Source organism: Polypterus senegalus, chromosome 4 (genome assembly GCF_016835505.1).
Source record: "Polypterus senegalus isolate Bchr_013 chromosome 4, ASM1683550v1, whole genome shotgun sequence".
NCBI lineage: Eukaryota > Metazoa > Chordata > Cladistia > Polypteriformes > Polypteridae > Polypterus > Polypterus senegalus.
In genome coordinates, this window is record NC_053157.1 from 207,532,997 (window position 1) to 207,552,142 (window position 19,146).

General features: G+C 36.5%; 1 protein-coding gene across 1 annotated transcript in view; it reads left to right on the forward strand.

Moving 5' to 3' along the window:
- Positions 1 to 2,126: 2,126 nt before the first annotated feature.
- cct7 (chaperonin containing TCP1, subunit 7 (eta)) overlaps positions 2,127 to 19,146 on the forward strand; it is a 35,829-nt gene continuing 18,809 nt past the window's right edge. Inside the window, exons 1-5 of the mRNA XM_039751907.1 lie at positions 2,127 to 2,233; positions 7,792 to 7,945; positions 13,648 to 13,754; positions 14,542 to 14,667; positions 14,931 to 14,983. Of these exons, the coding sequence (XP_039607841.1) occupies positions 2,228 to 2,233; positions 7,792 to 7,945; positions 13,648 to 13,754; positions 14,542 to 14,667; positions 14,931 to 14,983 (446 nt within the window). The 5' untranslated portion in view covers positions 2,127 to 2,227. The remainder of the gene's footprint in view (positions 2,234 to 7,791; positions 7,946 to 13,647; positions 13,755 to 14,541; positions 14,668 to 14,930; positions 14,984 to 19,146) is intronic.

Here is a 19,146-nt window from a genome sequence, read left to right on the forward strand (position 1 = left end):
CTTTGTAATATTTTAATGGACAATATTGTTATTACAACCTGTTGTTTCAAAATGGATTTATAATTGTAAATGAATGAGTCAACTATTAAAGTTTCAGTTAATTAAAAAAAAAATCACATTTATTCTGTCATATAAATGCAATATCTTTTTAGTTATCAGTTGATCAAGTAATAAGTCACTTCTTCAAGTAATTTAATATTTTCATAATTCTTTCATTGCATAAATTCAGGAATACCCAGTACAAGTTGACAGACTACTTAACAACGAATATCCTTGTTTTTGAAAGGGCAGAACAGACTCAGTTAAGGATCTTATGTTCCCAAGATTCAATTTCAGTAGCAGGCTATGTAAAAATGTCTATTCTTATTTATCCAAGAACCCAGATTTACTGAGAAAAATAGATTCAATGGAAAAATATAAAAGAATGTAGATAAATACAAATAAACTAAATTGAAAAGAGTAAAATTATTTTTAATTTACTAGAAGTGAATTTACCACGTGTAACATTTTTACAGGTTTACGACAGTTAATGTATCCCAATAAGAATGGAAGGAATACCTTTCAGACAGCCTTGGACTCACAATCCCTCCTAACGCATTAACAGCTGTGTTTGGGGTTCTTCCAGAGGGGCTTAAAGTGGAGAGCGATAAACAAATTGTGATTGCATTCACTACACTTTTGGCACGCAGACTTATTCTGATAAACTGGAAGAACCCAAACTCTCCTCTTTTAAGTCAGTGGGAAACCGATGTGTTATATTATTTGAAATTGGAAAAAATCAAATACTCAGTTAGAGGATCCGTACAGACTTTTTTCAAAACATGGCATCATATAATTATAGCAGGGGTGGGCAAAGTCATTCCTGGAGGGACACAGTGGCTGCAGGTTTTTGTTCCAACCCAGTTGCTTAATAAGAAGCACTTATTGCTCTAGAGACACTTCTGCTTCATTTTAGTTATCTCCCTCATTAAGATTTTGAACCCTTATTGCTTATTTAAGTCTTAAGCAGCTGCATTCTCGGTTTTTAATTGCTCCTTATTAACAGTAAGATGCAAATGACAAAAGAAACCAGCAGTTATCATTTTGCTTGTTACCCTTTACACCTGTGTGTATTTATCGTGTGCTATTCGGTTTAATTAAATACTTGGAAGGAAAGAGAAGAGAAAAAAGTGAAAGACTGAGAATTATCCGTCCGTTTTACACTTCAAAGTATTTGGATGATATCCTTAGAATGGAAAAAAAATCTAGGATATGAGAATGACTTGACATAGCAGAGTTAAAGCACTAACAAGCTATGAAATGTAATTATTGGCAAGGATTGTTTTCTAATTAAGCAACTGGGATGGAGCAAAAACCTGCAGCCCTCCAGGAATGACTTTGCCCACCCCTGAATTATAGTAATAAAGTACTATTAAAGTGTTATATCATTTTGAAAAACCACAAGACTATATAAAGGGCGTACTATGGCATCCTAGGGAAAGGTGTCCTCAAAAGTCCTCACTTTTCGACCCAAACGTCCTCATTTCCAGAGAAAAGAGTTGGTAGCTATAGCCAAAACCTGCTGCCACTGCGGACCTCCATGAGTTGAGTACCACTTCATAATGTCACTTTGAGCAAGAGAAGAAAAAAGACTCGTGTGTTGCACCTACATATGTTGACTTATAAAATCTTCGTTTGTTAAAGCCTTTGCACATATTAAACAGACACATTACTCCCTCAATATCAGCAACATATATATTTTAAGTCGTCTGAACAATGTGTTGTCCTGAACTAACCATCAGTATTTAAACAGCTACCAGTCCTTTAAAACATCTTTTAACTGCGTATTCCTCATTTGCTCTTAATCACTAATTTCATCAAAAACATTACTGTTCAATTTAAAGTATACCTATTTAAAATGTTCATTTTCACATAAATACCAGACATTCAAGAGTGACCTAAAATGGCAAGCACGCAGATTACTTGTAACCACAAACGAAATGCCGTGTTGACTTGACACTACATATGTCTCTATTGACTTGCCGTAGTAACCAGTTCGGCGCCTTTTAAATTCGTCAGCGCGCTAACATACAAGTCCCGCCTTCATTCCGCTTGATTATCCTATCAATTGTATAAGCGCTTAATAGCCACGCCCGTCTTCTTTTCACATCCTGCCCTGTGCTGGAAACTTCGCCCGCGCGGTGTATTGTGGGATTACTAACCGGCGTTCTTTTCCTCTGTTGCAAAAATGATGGTGAGTGTGTTTTTGTTTGACTTTAATCTGTTATAATCCGTATGTTTAAATATACAGTTGCTGACTAAAAGTAGTTTTCGAATGCAGAGGAAGTTGTTGGGCTGCTAACGTTGCCGATATCGCTGTGCCCAAACATGGTAATTATTTGATATTCAGTCAGCGAGTTCTCGTTTTCTTTTATATCGTTTTTTATTTCATTTTCAACCAAGTTAATTAAAGAAAGCCTGTGTAGTTCAAGGTATAAACCGCTATGTATTGAGATCATGTACAGTACATCAAAGCAGGCCACAGCCTTCAATATATTGCGAATGCAGAATGACATTTTCAGAGGATGGCAGCGCTTGCAAAAAGGTCTAAATAATACCGATAATACGTATATTGGAGCGTGTGTGGTAGTGTCTGCTTTCTGAAGACCCTCATACCACGCCTTTCATTGCCCTACTGACACCTAGTTACTGAGAGTCTCTTCATTCATTCATTCATAGTTTTAGATTTGTCAGTCCTTGCTCGTGTATAATTGTATATGGTATAGGTGTTGGTGAACCTTTTTCCTTTCATTCATCGAATTATAGATTTAAAAAAAAAATTAACTCAGATTTTTTTTCTTTTATATTAGGTGTCAAGAGTAGTCAAAAATAGGGGCAATCGGGATGGTTGCAATACTTTTTCACTTCACTGTAGTTGCCCAGATACTTAAAACACAGCAAAGATTTGAGTTGCTTCTTCAGAACAGAAAAGTAGTCTGCATGTTTACTTAATTATCTTGCCTATAATCTCTAGGAAAGGATGAATTGGCTTTTAACCTTTGTGGAAATGCAGAAGCTGATAAAATGTAATGTAGCCTTTGTTTTTATTTTAAACGTGAGGCAGTTTGACAGTTCTTTTATATAAATTATTATATTCTGAAGTTTCTGTAGCAAAGACGGTGCAAATCTGAACGGATTATGTCACTTTTTGGCACATTGATATGATTTTTACAATCAAAATCAATGAGTAAAAAAGGTTATCGCATCTAGATTTGGTTCCTGCCCCAGATGTTCCGTTGTAGTTGAAAGGGGGAATAAAGAAGAATCTTTTTAATGTCCGGTAATCAACGCAAACACAAGATCACATTCAGATACCACCAAACTAGTAATTTAAGGATAATTCCGTTTTTGTTTAAGGCTGTGTTTTCATGGTTACCCAAGTTGGCTGTACTTACAATCTTTGAACAAAAATGCAGAAGTTATTAAAGCTCTGAAGATGTACTGTGAGCTAAAAACAAAAATATAAGTAGTCATAATAAAATATGAAAAAGCACAGTTAGCACCTGCAGTTTTTAAGCTGCTTTCAGATATATCTGAATATTTATCTGTTTAAAATATTAATATTCACACTTTAATTTTGTGACTAATTTGTCAGTCCTTGTATATAAAAATAGTATCAACAGCTGCCTTATATTGTCTATGTTCTAGCTGATAGTCCCTCTTTGTCTAGTGGAACAAAACTGCCTCAAGGCCGTGCCTAATTATGTGGTTTTTCCAGCAATTTTAAATCATAGCTTTCATTTACATAGTCTTAGCAAGTCAGAGGCAGTTTTGATGGTGGGACAGTTGGGTAATGTGAAAGCCCAGTGTCTCTGTTTGACAAAATGAAGCAGGTTTGATTTTGTCTTTAGTCGTAGGAACCGACTCTGTGAATGAGAACTGATAATCTATGAATGCTCATCTGGAAATACAATTTGTATAAATTAAGCTATGAAAAATAAGGAATGTGTTTTGGACCTCAAAACAGAAGTAAAGCTAGTCTGTGATATCTCACAAAAGAATGGAAAAAATGAAAAAGGGGCATGGGTTGCAGCTGATCTTGCTATAGTTATAACATATACAGTGCTGGATTGGCAGCTCACAACTGGCTGTTATTTTAAAAAATTAAATAAAAAAGCACACAATTGTGGCATGGGTGGCAAATTTTTTGTTCAAATTGATGGTTCATCAATGAGATCAGCGAAGGCAGTCATCAAATATGACATGCCCTATGACTAAACTTTGTGACATTGGCATGGCCAAACCAAGAAATCCTTTTTGTTCAGTTAACTGTTTTGGAATTCAACTGTGTGTGCGCGCATATTTCAGCGGGTTCACTATTTTCGAAAGTGTTATTTAGGGATGCTCCAATCAAGTAATTTTTTGGGCAGATACCGATCATTAATATGTTACTTGATTGGCAGATTCCATTTTTATTCTTTTTCCTTTTAAACACTAAGCTCCTGATTAATCAGACATGGAGAAGCTTTATGTTATGTATTAAAGTGTAGGGTTTGGTAATTTTTTTTTTTTTTTGTAGTTAAACTGTAGACCATGGGTGTTACCTGTTCGTTTTTTATTGTTTTATTGTTTATGTATGCTAAATTAGCTTGTTTGAGTGCTTGGTGTTTTCCTTGCCTGGCAAGATATTTGGGTCCACATTATTGATCCTCCATATAAAAAAAAGTATTTGAGTACTGTGGAGGAATATTTCAGACAAAATTAAACCAATCAATAAATAAATAAAAGCTGCATGAAATGTAAGCATAAATAAATGTTATAAAATTTTTTTGATGCTTTTTTTTTTTTAAATTGTCCATAATATTCCTCCAAATCCATCTATCCATTGTGCCACCCGTTGAAACCGAACACAGGATCACGGGGGATCTGCTGGAGCCAACACAGGGCGCAAGGCAGGAACCAATCCCGGGCAGGGCGCCAACCCACTGCAGGACACACACACCCTCACACCAAGCACACACTAGGGACAATTAGAATCGCCAATCCATCTAACCTGCATGTCTTTGGACTGTGGTAGGAAACCGGAGTACCGGAGGAAACCCACGCAGACATGGGGAGAACATGCAAACACCACGCAGGGAATCAAACCCGGGCCTCCTAACTGTGGGGCAGCAGCGCTACCACTGCGTCACCGTGCCGCCCCTATTCCTCCAAATGCATCATGAAATATGACTTGAAATAAAACTGTCACTTTAACTCGTCAAAGTTGAGAGGGTTGGCTCTAGCACAAAGTTGATAGGGTAATGTTTCAAAAAGTAGCTGCCAATATTCATGTGACTTTAGACTCCTAAAACAAGAGTCAAATATTAGCTCAAAATATTAGTTGGTGCTGCTTAGGGCTTTCTTGTGATAGTCTCCTCTGATGCAGCATATAGATCTGCGATTTGTCATATTTTTTTAAACCGCATAAAACAAAGTGTTCTATTGACTCAATAAGAATGTCAAAGGATGGGCAGCCAGGGTAACTTTATCACTTGAACTGGCTTGTAGCTTAGTCCGTTGCACCAGTTCTTCGATGATTTCAAAAAGTTTTATCTATATCGTAGTCTAAAAGGGCCACCAAACCTGTAATTTGTTCTGATAAATGTTCAGTCTTCTCTCTAAAATAAGTGTTAATTTTGGCAGAATCCATTTCATGAATGACATTTAAAAAAAAAAAAAAATATATATTTGTTTCATAATGAACAGATAAAGCATCAGTATTTAGAAGATGTGGAGCAAATTGTTATTGCTCTTTAAAAAAGACCAAAACCTTTTTCACAGCACAACACTCGTTCACTATAATTTAACTAACATGTATCGCCACATCACAGTCCACACATTTTTTGGGTTCTGCTTGTTCATAAGCAATCCAATGGCATCTACTTCATTAAATAAACTATATCATCTTGGTGATATTATTAAAAAATGAAATATTGCTTCTTAAATGTTATTCAATAACCTATTCGTGTGTTGTGAATCTCCATGTAGACGTCCTTCAGCTAAATGGTTAGCAAAAATTATTCCTGTATTGAACAACAACAGTTGACCTCCTGCATTGTCGTTTTAGGCACGATGCAAACTTTTTCCATAGTAGCAGCACAGCTACTCGCGTTGTTAAAGAGGAATAATTCTTCTGGTAATAAGTTTTAAACAAGAGCACAGACTTATTTATTTTTTGCAGAAGTATGCATTCTTTTACTACTTAATTCAGTACAGCATAGAGGGGTGTCACAGTCCTCTTGTATCAGGTGTACATCACAAACCAGCCAGAACAGGATGTTGTTCTATTACATGGTATGGTTGGTTCTTTCCCACGACTTGGTAATTCAGTGTTAATTCAGAATTGCCAAACAACCTTGTGTGTTTGTCAGTGGAGTGTTAGAACAAACTAAAGAATACCATCTGAGAATATTGCCAACTCCATACACATTGTTACTGGGCTGAGTGTCAAAGTCACGTTTCCAGAGATGTCCGGCTGCAGCTTGACCAACTGCACCAACCTATCTTTTCTGTGCAGAAATGTAATATCTAGAAATAATGAGGAGTATTTCAGTGGGGTTTGCAAATTCTGATCGCATTTACGTTAGGGCTGGGCGATAAAACAATAAAGATAATTATCACAAATGTATTTTCGTTGATAGAAGTATAACACATTGTTGACAGAAGTTGATAGTACTCATTCCATCCATGTTTTAACAAATAACACGATAAGCCAATGATAATGAGAATAGCTCTGCACTGAACCAATCGTGTGGCTGGAATAGGTTGACCCACACAGCATGTAGCATAGCAGCTGACAACAGTACATGTGTTAATGTTTGGGCTGCAGCAGCCACACGTATGTCAGGAGTGAGAGCGAGATAAAGGAGAAAATGACAACGGAAAATTTTAACGAAAACGTGAAAATAATCAACGTTACCCAAGAAGATGCCCCAATGGATACAGCCCAAGCTCCGCAGACGAGGTTATTGTTGAAAAGAAGGGCCCAAGGAATTCGGTAGTATGGAGATATTTTGGCTGTTTAAAGTCTGACAAGAAGCAGAATAGTGTGTACTGCAAATTGTGTTGAAAGCATGTGTCCACAACGACAGGTAATATCACTAATCTTTTGTACCACCTAAAGCAGTGCCATCGTTTAGAGCATGCACAGTTCAAGACCTTGAAGTCCCAGTCCCAAGCAAGTGCTGCACTAATAGGGGTTCCTTGTGTATTTTTTTTTTTTTGCATTGGAGCATAAGCTGACCACATTTGACTGAATATGTACATTTTCTTTGTTCTTCGTAGTTTACATTTGAAAAGCTGCTTGAATTTGTACTGGGGATATATATAGAATGTTTTTTGTCTGTTTCTTTGTGGGGTTTGTTTTCCAACCGTTTAAAACGGTTTGAATCTATACAAAGGAAAGGATTCAGTATAGAGAGAGTGTTTTTTGGTATTTTGTTTTAATACCTACTTTATTTGGAACTGAACTAAAGAATTTAGTTTGTTTTCCTGTAAAACTTGAAAGCTTTAAGATTTTAGATTTAAGATTTTTGAATTTCAGAATTAAGAGTTTATGTATTTGGAGTTGACCAACAAATTTAGTGTGTTCTGTAAAACTTGAAAGCTTTTGACTTGTCTGTTTATTTGGAATGGACCAAACAATTTAGTTGTGCATTTTGTTTGTTTTCTCCTGTAACAGGATATGACAGAACTGTATTTAACTGTCTGAATTTCTTGTCAACATAAATGTCATGAGGACTTTTATCTTTTTTTGTCTTTCTTTTATAGCCCACTCCCGTTATCTTACTAAAGGAAGGAACAGATACCTCTCAGGGTATTCCACAGGTTGTTAGCAACATCAATGCCTGCCAAGTTATTGCCGAGGCAGTCCGTACCACCTTGGGCCCAAGGGGAATGGACAAACTTATTGTTGATAATAGAGGTAGGTTGCATTTTTGCTTTTATATTCTGTTGCCTTAAGACAAAAAATAGCTTTGATTGGTGTGTTGTATGTATGCACATTAAAAAGCATTTAAATTTGAAGACTTGCAGTGTGGTTACTACCAGTAAATTGCTGGGATCCCACTCTGTCAAAGAAGTGATCTACACTATATTGCCAAAATATTGGGACGCCTGCCCTTACACACACAAACTTTAATGACATCCCATTCTTAATACATAGGTTTCAATATGGGATTGGTCCACCCTTTGCAGCTTTAACAGCTTCAACTCTTCTGGGAAGGCTTTCCACAAGGTTTAGGACTGTGTTTATGGGAATCTTTACCATTCTTCCAGGAGAGCATTTGTGAGGACTGGCACTGATGTTGGATGAGAAGGCCTGTCTCACAGTCTCCACTCTAATTCATCCCAAAGGTGTTCTGTCAGATTGAGGTTAGGGCTCGGTGCAGGCTAGTGAAGTTCCTCTACACCAAAATCTCTCTTCCATTTCTTTATAGACTTTGCTTTCTGCACTGGTGCGCAGTCATGTTGGAACAGGAAGGGCAATCCCCAAACTGTTCCCACAAAGTTGGGAGCTTGAAATTGCCTAAAATGGCTTTGTATGCCGAAACATTAAGAGTTCCTTTTATGGGACTAAGGGGCCAAGCCCAACCCCTGAGAAACAACCCCACACCATAATTCCCCCTCCACCAAAGTTAACAATTGGTACAGTGTAGTCAGGCAAGTACCGTTCTCCTGGCAACCTCCAAACCCAGACTCATCCATCAGATTGCCAGACAGAGAAGCATAAGTCACTCCAGAGGGCATGTTTCCACTTGCTTTAGAGTCCAGTGGCGTGTGCTTTACACCACTGCATCTAACGCTTTGCATTGCACTCAATGATGTAAGGCTTGGATGCAGCTGCTTGGCCATGGAAACCGAAGCTGTCTACACACTGTTGTTGAGCTTTGGGAGGTCTGTAACTATTGACTCTGCAGAAAGTTGGTGGCTTCTGCACACTGTGCGCCTCAGCAAGCGCTGTCCACGCTCTGTGATTTTTACATGGCATACCACTTCATGGCTGAGTTGCTGCTGTTCCTAATTTCTTCCACTTTGTTATAATACCACTAACATTTGACTGTATTTAGTAGTGAGGAAATTACACAAATGAACTTATTGCACATGTGGCCTCCTATCACGGTACCACGCTTGAATTCACTGAGCTCCTGAGAGCAACCCATTCTTTCACAAGTGCAGAATTCTATACACCTGTGGCCTTGGAAGTGATTGGAATAATTTGGAAGGGTGTCACAATGGAAATATTGTGTACTTGCAACCTGAGCTAAATTGATAGTTGTTTTTTTAACTTGTGAAGAGTGAGTCTCTAAAAACTGTGAGCAGAGCACAATCTGGTGATTTGAGCTGATATCTCTCTGTCTTAGTACACACATTTTCTATGCTGCAGCACCATCAGTACACCTGCTTTTGAGGGAAATGTAAAAAATTGTTCCATCTCATTAAATTATAAAGTATTTCCTGACGACTTGGCAGAGTCCATTGGATATAGGTTTTGTTGCATTCATCCATCCAATTGCTGAATCTATTTAATGCAAGCTGCTGTCTGTTCTAGTAAACCCAGCCTTTCCTGGTTTAACACTTGTACACATATGCTTATATGTCAATTAAGCAATTCCTAACAAGGCTTAAACATTTTGTATATGTTTGCCTGATCTTGGCACCGTGTTTTAAATGATTTTCATTAATATAAACATCATAATTAATATAAACATGGATTTTCTCAATAAGAAATTTACCATTACTGGACTGTATGTTATACATGCCTCAAATTTAAAAGAACAAATGTTCAGTAAACACTCCCATTGGTATGTACTTTGAAGTTTTTCCAAAATATGAACATGTGTGTATATATAAGTGACAACATTTTTCATGTTCATTATCATGACCCTATAAACATATATAATGTTGTGCTAAATGTTTTCGAAACAATCACAGCTTTTTTTTTTTTGTTGTTGTTGTTAAGTGTGTTTTATGTGGTTACTTTTACTCTTACGCTTGCCCTAAATGAAATTACTTGTTATACTTTCTGTCTTCGAATAATCAGTGAGCCGTAACGGCAATATTCTCAAAACTGCTTAATTAAATTTAGGGTATTGGTCTGAGGATGGAGCCAATTCTAGACAGGACAAAGCACCAGTCCATTTCCGGCCCCACAAACACACACACACACACGCCAATTTGGGATCATCCTTTAACCTAACACACACATCTTTATGAATGTGGGAGAACACTTAAAAGGGTATGCAAGTTGTGGGATTTAAACAATAATCAATCTATGAGGCAACATCATTACTTACTGTGCCTCCTTCCTGACCCATCGATGAACAAGTACAAGCATAATTAAGATTGTGAAGAGATTTTATTTCTAACCAAAAATCTAAACACAAATGAATTAAAAGTTGTTTATGATCACCTTATTGAGACATAGTAAAAGTACATATGTCATGTATTTGAATTAAGGTTAGGGTTGCATGGTATACTGAAAAATCCTAATTTTAAAATGGTACATTATAAGCATATTGGGAATCTTTGTACCAGAAGTAATTGTAAACTTCCTTTCATTTCATTTTTTTCTTATCTTAATTCTGAAGGCCGTAAAGGCAGAGAAAAAAAATGTTAATCTCCTGTTTCTCTAATCAGTTAGGCCATTGAGCAAGGCCTTTAACCTGTAATTGCTTTCTCCTGGGTATGATGTTAATCTGCTTCCAGCCCTGCAAGCAGGTCCTCCAACTTGCAGGGAAAACCTGGGGGTTGGCGGCAGGATTGGCACTCCAACTACCAAAAATAAAACCCTTGCACTTTTCCAATGGGGTGCTGAGCGTGTCACCTGTTACACAGCTACACTCGGTTTCCAATCCAGGTGGTTTGTCGTGTGGTGTATCAGCACGTGCTCCCAGCCTCTCCGTGAGAAAAGAGAGAGAGAATGAAGATCACAAAGTTTATGTTACAGTAGGCTTCAGTTTGAGCCAGTAAAAGGTTAGACCTGAACTGGAACTGGACATACCTTTTTACTACATTGGAGAAGTTTGGGTTTGGCCCAAACATTTGTGCATGGATTAAATTACTGTATACTAACCCAGAAGCTTCAGTTTGCATCAACAACATTTGCTCAGACTACTTTAAACTAGAACGTGGCACAAGACAAGGATGCCCCTTGTCACCGCTGCTGTTTGTGATTGCCATTGAACCACTGGCAATACATTGTCGAAATACTGATCAGATAAAGGGGATTAGCAGAGAAGGACTGGAACAGAAAATCTCCTTATATGCAGATGACATGGTACTGTATATATCAGACCCAGAACATTCTGTGCCTGCAGTCTTAGCAGCACTCACAGAATTTCAAAAGATCTCTGGTCTCAGAATTAATCTGAATAAAAGTGTACTCTTTCCAGTGAATTCTCAAGCATATAATATTAGTTTAGATACCCTACCTTTTATCATTGCAGAACAGTTTAAATACCTCGGGGTAAACATCACAAGTAAACATAAAGCTCTTTATCAACAAAATTTCGCCTGCATAGAAAAAATTAAACAAGACTTGCATAGAGAGTCAGCCCTTCATCTCACACTAGCTGGAAGAATTAACACGGTTAAGATGAATATTCTTCCTAAACTTTTTTTATTTCAAAACATCCCAATATACATTAAAAAATCATTCTTTAGGCAATTAGATTCAACAATAACCTCATTTATTTGGAATTCAAAACATCCACGCATCAAATGAGTGACCTTACAAAGACAAAAGGAAGAAGGCGGCATGGCTCTACCTAACTTCCAGTTTTATTACTGGGCAGCAAATATACAGGCGATAAGAACTTAGACACAAATAGAAGAACATACACAGGCTTGGACCGCAATAGAAGTAAAATCCTGCAGTACTTCTTTGTATTCCCTGCTCTGCGCTCCAATAAACACACGTTATCGGCAATACACTAATAACCCAATTGTGCTCCACTCACTTAGAATCTGGAACCAATGTAGAAAGCATTTTAAGACGGAGAAGCTTCTATCTGTGGCACCTCTGCAAGAGAACCACCTCTTTCAACCTTCACAAACATATTCAGTTTTTAATATCTGGAAAAAATTTGGAATTAACTTGCTTAGAGGTCTTTATATAGACGTCTTTGCTTCCTATGAACAATTACATTCCAAATTTAACATTCCAGCTACACATTTCTTTCATTATCTTCAAATCAGGAACTTTGTTAAACAGAACCTACCAGATTTTCCTCATCTTCCACCCTCATCCATGCTGGAAAAAATATTGCTCAATCTCAAGGACTTAGACTCCATCTCTATAAAATCATTTTACAATCCCTCCCTTTCAAAGATCCAAGAGGACACTGGGAAAAAGATCGCTCAATTAATACATCAGAAAAGGAGTGGAAAGTAGCAATGCAGAGAATTCATTCGAGCTCCATATGCACAAAGCATACAATTATACAACTTAAAATTGTATATCGAGCACATCTGTCTCGACTAAAACTCTCCAAAATGTTTCCAGGGCATGATCCAACCTGCGAACGTTGCAACCAAATCCCAGCCTCACTGGGTCACATGTTCTGGGCCTGCAACAAATTAACATTATTCTGGACAAAAAAATTTAATTACCTTTCAGATAGCCTTGGACTCACAATCCCTCCTGAAATTGGAAAAAATCAAATACTCAGTTAGAGGATCCATACAGACTTTTTTCAAAACATGGCAGGATCTAATCAGTAATATTTTAAAATAAGTTCATGAAGCATAGAGAATTTATTAATTTAGGTATGTTTTAAAAGCTGTAAAATTTTTATGCTGTTTGGCTTGCTCTCTCTCAAGGGTGGGGATCGATCTGTTCTTAACTCTATTTTTCTTTTTGTAAAAACTTGATTGCTTTGTATGGAGTGCAATAAAATTTAAAAAAAAAAAAGAACTGAACAACAGCAAACAATATCAAAGCATCTGTGAAAAAAAAATCCAAATGTCCATTATCCAGTTGTATTCTGTCAAAGTCCAAAGTACATGTGTATATATATATATATTTTTTTTTTATAATTTGTTGGCTTTAAAATAATAACAATTCAAAAGCCAACTAACAAACTTTTTTTTTAAACTTTGAAATTTGTAATAAATATTAGCTTATGAAACATTAGGTTCTTAGAATCAGGGAACCGGGACCCTTATTTTGCTTCAGTTATACAGTCATCAACCTATGTGACCATAGGTTATTTAATTAATTGATAAGTTGGGAGCGATATTCCTATAATTAACTCACTATTAATTATTGCTTCAGTTATTTGAATATGTACATTTATATTTGTTTGATTACTCTAGATTAATGTGTTTCCTGCCTATGCAGTAGAATGTAATGCAACATGAAGATGTCAGTTTTTACAAATGTACACTGGTAATTTAATATAGTGTGCAGTTTATTAGTTGAGTGTTGTAGGTAGTTCATTTTCAAACCAACTTGATAGTTTAGTTCTTAAATGTCCTAAACAAAAATTAAAAGATTGTGCTGTTCAAAGATATAATACAAATCTAGATAAAATGGGCTTTTCATCCTTGTTTGTATATCTTTTAGTGTTGTGCTTTTTGAATACCTCTGAAGTTAAGAAGCTTTTTTTTACTGCTTATCATTAGGCAAAGCAACCATTTCTAATGACGGTGCCACAATTCTGAAACTGCTGGATGTTGTGCATCCAGCAGCAAAAACTTTGGTTGACATTGCCAAGTCCCAAGATGCAGAGGTAAGTTTCCTTTTGTTTGTATTTCTTATAGATGTGAGTAAAATCTTGATTAGCTTTGGTGACTGCATGTTTTGACTGCAACTGTTCTTTTAATCAGCAGCTATTGCATGTTTTAAAATATTTAATATTTTCATCTGTTTATATACTTAGTCTTCATTTAGTCATATGCCTGAATCTATTTTGCTCTTGGAAGTTTTTGTGTGTATGCATGTGTGTTTTTTTTTTTAATTTCTGTATTCACTCTTTTTGTTCCTGTTCATAGTAGCAAATTTGCTAAAACATCATCAGCATTTGGAACATAAACTTTAATGGCCTTTGTCTGTGTTTTCCAGAGATTAGCTCAAAAAAGTCATAATGTTTACTTATTTATACATTCATCTTCTTAGATAGGGTGTCTTCAAGTATAAGTTAGAAAAATTTAATTTGTTCTTGTAAGCAATCAAAGATCAAACTTGTCCTAGATTGGATAATGATACTGCATTCTTAGTATATGTAGGCTAGGATACATTACACTGGAATTAAGGGTAAATGATTAAAGATAATCATTTTGCTCAAATTTCATTAAATTTTGTGATTATGTTAGGATAATGTTTATGGGGCTGCTCAGTAAGATTATTTTTCCCCATCACTGTAAGTGATCTTGTTGGCTTGGCAGGATAAATAGAAATATACTGTTTTTAATATTTGTTTATTCTTGCTATTAGAAAGAAATTTAAGATTGGGTGGGGTTACTGCCATAATGCTATACCAGAGCGGGCACCTGTAATTCGACTGTGTTCTCTTTCAGGTTGGCGATGGAACAACATCAGTGACACTGCTAGCAGCAGAATTCTTAAAGCAGATTAAGGCATATGTTGAGGAAGGGTTACATCCTCAAATTATTATCCGTGCTTTTCGTACTGCAACACAGCTGGTAAGATTACTTGCCTTTATCATTTACCTTGTAAGGAAAACTTTGATTTTTGACTTTACTTATCAGCGGTTCATTTAATACTTTATAATAATTGGTCACTAAATAATCCATCTTTTCTCCAGAACAAAATGTAGGTCATGAAAATTATTAAATAGCAGTTAGAAAGCTTAAAAACATTAGTGTTTTACAATATATAATGCAGCAGTATTTCATTGGCAAGCCATATGCACAAAATCTGAAGATGATGTAATTTTCTTTTTTAGGCTGTTAAAAAAATTAACGAGATTGCTGTCGCTGTGAAAAAACATGATAAAGAGTAAGTATTTGTTTAAAATGTATGAATGCTTGCTAATAGAAAATGTAATTGGACACAATTTAAAGTATGCAGCTCATAATGAAAAATAAATCTTAAGTGCTATTCTTTATATGAGGAAAATAGTCACTTCTTGATCATCATTAATTATTTGACACAAATAAAAAAAACTTTTATCAAAAGCAGGTAACTTAAAATACAGACTGAAAAGTAGAACTAAAGTATAATATGATAAACTTACTGCACTTTGGCAGAATCATTACTCTCCGTCTGCATAATGATATGAAGGTGAAAGTTGTCGGAGCACATATGTATCACCATACATGAAAGCAGGCTTGGAATGCAGGGTATGTTTTTAACACACACACACTTAAGAGTATGTAACTCACTAAATTAAGTATAGTAAGTAATCAACAATATTTTTTTATATAGCACATTTTCATACACATTGTGTAGCTCAAAGTGCTTTACATGATGAAGAAAGAAAAGTTTATATGAAACAAAAATAAGATTAGGCAATAAGTAACAAAAGAATAAACTAAGGTCAGCTGGCAGGCAGGACAGGAAAAAAAACTACACATGGGCTGGAGGAAAAAAAAAAACAAAATTTACAGGTGCTCAAAAGCCAAGAGACTGCCCAGACCTCACTGGACATTACACCTAACATAAGTGATATAGATTGGTCCCTGTAGCTTTCAGACTTCATGTGAAAGAGTTTGGTGATGGTCATCTGGCATACTGCTTTTAATCCATCATCTAAGGACTGCGTGGTGCCTTGATCAGGTGGTGGTGGTGTAGAAGGCCACCACAGAGAATAGTAGGGATTAGTATGCGTTGCGGAGCCTTGATGAAAATAGTTCAGTGCACATACAGCTTAACATGGATGCACTAACATGTAGCTATGAGAAAGCCAAATTTAAATATGGGTTTTTAGTGTTCATTTTTTTTTTTTTTTTAAATGCTCCACCCTTTTATCCTGCCAAATTTTCACCAGTAAAGTATTCAAGATTTTAGGTGCATAACAGCAAAAGGCTGCCTCACCACTTTTAAGTTTAGCTCTTGGAATTATATGCAGATACTCATTAGAAGATCTAAGGTTATGACTTGTAGTGTTATGTGACAGGCATAGATTGTTTAAGGCTTTGTAAACCATTAGCAGTATTTTAAGTCAATTCTGAATGACACAGATAACCAGTGTAATGACATCAAAACTGGAGAGATGTGCTCAGATTTTTCTTTCCAAGTTAAGATTCTGGCAGCTGCATTCTCCACTAGTTGAAACCTATTGACATCTTTCTTGGATAGTCCTGAAAGGAGTGTGTTTATAGTAATCTAGGTGATTAAAAACAAAAGCATGAACTAACTTTTCAGTGTCTTGCAACGCTATAAGAGATATAACTTTTGCAATACAGTGGAACCTCGGTTTAGCATAATTCGTTCCGGAAACATGCTCGCAATCCAAAGCACTCCTATATCAAAGCGAATTTCCCCATAAGAAATAATCAAAGATGATTTGTTCCACAACCCAAAACTATTCATATAAAAATGATTAATACAAAATATAAAGTAAAATGAGAAATTCTAAAGGCCTTCTTAAGAGGACATATTACTTTGTATCTTTCCCACAAAAATAAATTAGAAACCAATAAGGTATCAGAGCTAACCAGCGAAATTACTAGAATAGATGAAGAGCATGCCAGGTGTCCAAGTGAGGCTTTTCATAGGAAAAGGCGCTGTTAAAGCACTGAGGAAACAATTCTCTTCGCATTTTTTTTTTCTTTTTATCCACCTATTAAACTCATCAATTTACAGTATGTATTTTGACCAGCTTTAAGTTTTACTCCGTTGGCCATGCTCTCTTTCTCATGGGTGGGGGTTGGGTGATTTGTTTTCTATCCTATTTTTAGTAAAAATTGATCTATCTGTATAGAATTATTACAATAAAATCATCCATCCATCCATTTTCCAACCCACTGAATCCAAACACCGGGTCACGGGGGTCTGCCAATCCCAGCCAACACAGGGCACAAGGCAGGAACCAATCCCGGGCAGGGTGCCAACCCACCACAGTACAATAAAATTAAAATAATAAAATATATATATAATTAAAAATACATAAAACAAATTAGCCTGCACTTTACCTTGGAAAAGAGTCATGGCTGGTGCGAGTCAGTTTCTAAACTCTTGTGGGATTGCACCCAATGGGACGACACGCGGAAGAGCGTCCCAAAGCAATCAGTCTTCCAGCGCTGTAGCAGTTCGCCGTAAAAGTGAATCCGAACCACCTGCAGTCGTTGATGGGTGATACAAGGAACATTATAAATGCACTGGGCATAGTATTACTTGGCCGCTAACCTGGGCACGACCCTGCCTGACTGCTGTGTCTGTGTATAGGAGAGTGGCAGATCCCGCTACAATAAATAACTGCGCTGTTCCTGTTTCAAGCAGAAAAGTTGGTGTCACTAAAGTACTGAGACTCTGCTTCGTGTTTTGGGGTGCAAGACAGGGACTTGTACGTCACAGCACACACACACCCAATGCTGTAGTAAACAGTATACGCTCGTACGGATGTTGACTGTATGAGTGAGGCACGCTGACTGATGATTACCCACAATCTCGCAGCGAGAGAGACAAGAACCATCTCACGTGATGCTCGGCAGACAAAGCGTATACATACTACTCATATTGCAAGATCTCGCTCGTTTATCAAGTCAAAATTTTTTACTTTTAGCTCGTCTTGCAAAACCCTCGTAAACCAAGTTACTCGCAATCCAAGGTCCACTGTATTCCTTAATTTGAAAAAAAAGCTCTCCTGGTAATTTTTATATCAGTCAATAATTACCCCTAAATTCTTTACCTCCATCTTGACTTATAAGCTTAATGGATCAAGTTCTAACACCCTCACTATATCCATTTTTTCCAATAACTAAGATTTGTTTTCTCCTTATTTAGTTTAAGAAAATGACTACTCATCCATTCAGAAACACAACTAAGACATTGGGTCAGTGAACCAGGAGAGTCGGGGACATCAGGCGCTATTGATAAATACAGTTGTGTATCAGGAGCATAGCTGTGGTAGCTCATGTTATACCTCAAGACAATCTGACCTAATGGAAACATGTAGATCAAAAAGAGCAGTGGATCTAGGACAGGTCCTTGTGCAACACCATATAGAATATCATTTGTCTTTGAAGTATAATTACCACAACTAACAAAAGTTTCTACCTGTTAAGTAAGACTCCGACCAATTTAAGACAGTACCAGAGAGGCCCACCCACTGACTAAGGCAATCTATAAGATTATTTTGATCAATGTTATTAAATGCTGCACTCAATTCTAAGAGGATGAGTGCAGATACATGGCCTTTGTCCACTTTAACCCACAAGTCATTTACTTCTTTAACAAGTGCAGTTTCTGCATTGTGATTTTTTCTAAAACCTGACTAAAACTTGTCAAGAATAGCATTTTTGACTTCCTTTTCCAGAACTTAAGAAAGGTAGTCATTGTTTCATAAATGTACCACTGCATTTACAGGCTTGTTTTTGAATCAGACTTTTTTTGGGACCAGCAAGTTACAAACTCATCATATTGGAGCAGTCTTTTTATATGCTAAAATGTTATGGGCCACAGATGTGGGGAACAAGTGCTTGAGACATCGATGTACATTTCACTGATACAGAAATTATACAACAGTGGTTTAAACTGAAGTCCTTTAGCAGGCAAATTCCCAATGCCTGCTTTTCTGGTCCAATCTTGTGTCTATCTCTGCTATGTGTGTACCGTGTGAGTTACAGTTTTCAAGTGCAGTGGATATTTTAAAGTAGGGAGATCTGTGTGTTGACATTCTTTTTTTTTTTAAAGAAATATAACTATACAGGTTTTTTACAAGTCCAGTCAAGAACCACAATTAGTGGGTCATAAGGTATTCAAGTAGTAAAATGAAAGGATTGCCATTGTTGGGGCAATGTATGATGTTAACTCGGAAGTAGAGTTAAAAAAAAAAAAAAAAATTAGATGGCTTTGTACTACAGTAACTTTTATATTTTAGGTTTATGTGGTCATTACTGTAACATGTACAGGTTACAGTGAAATTGTTACTTGCATTTACTAATTACCATGCAGTATGTGATGTGGTGCGACGTTCAGTGGCCTCTTGGCACAGTTTC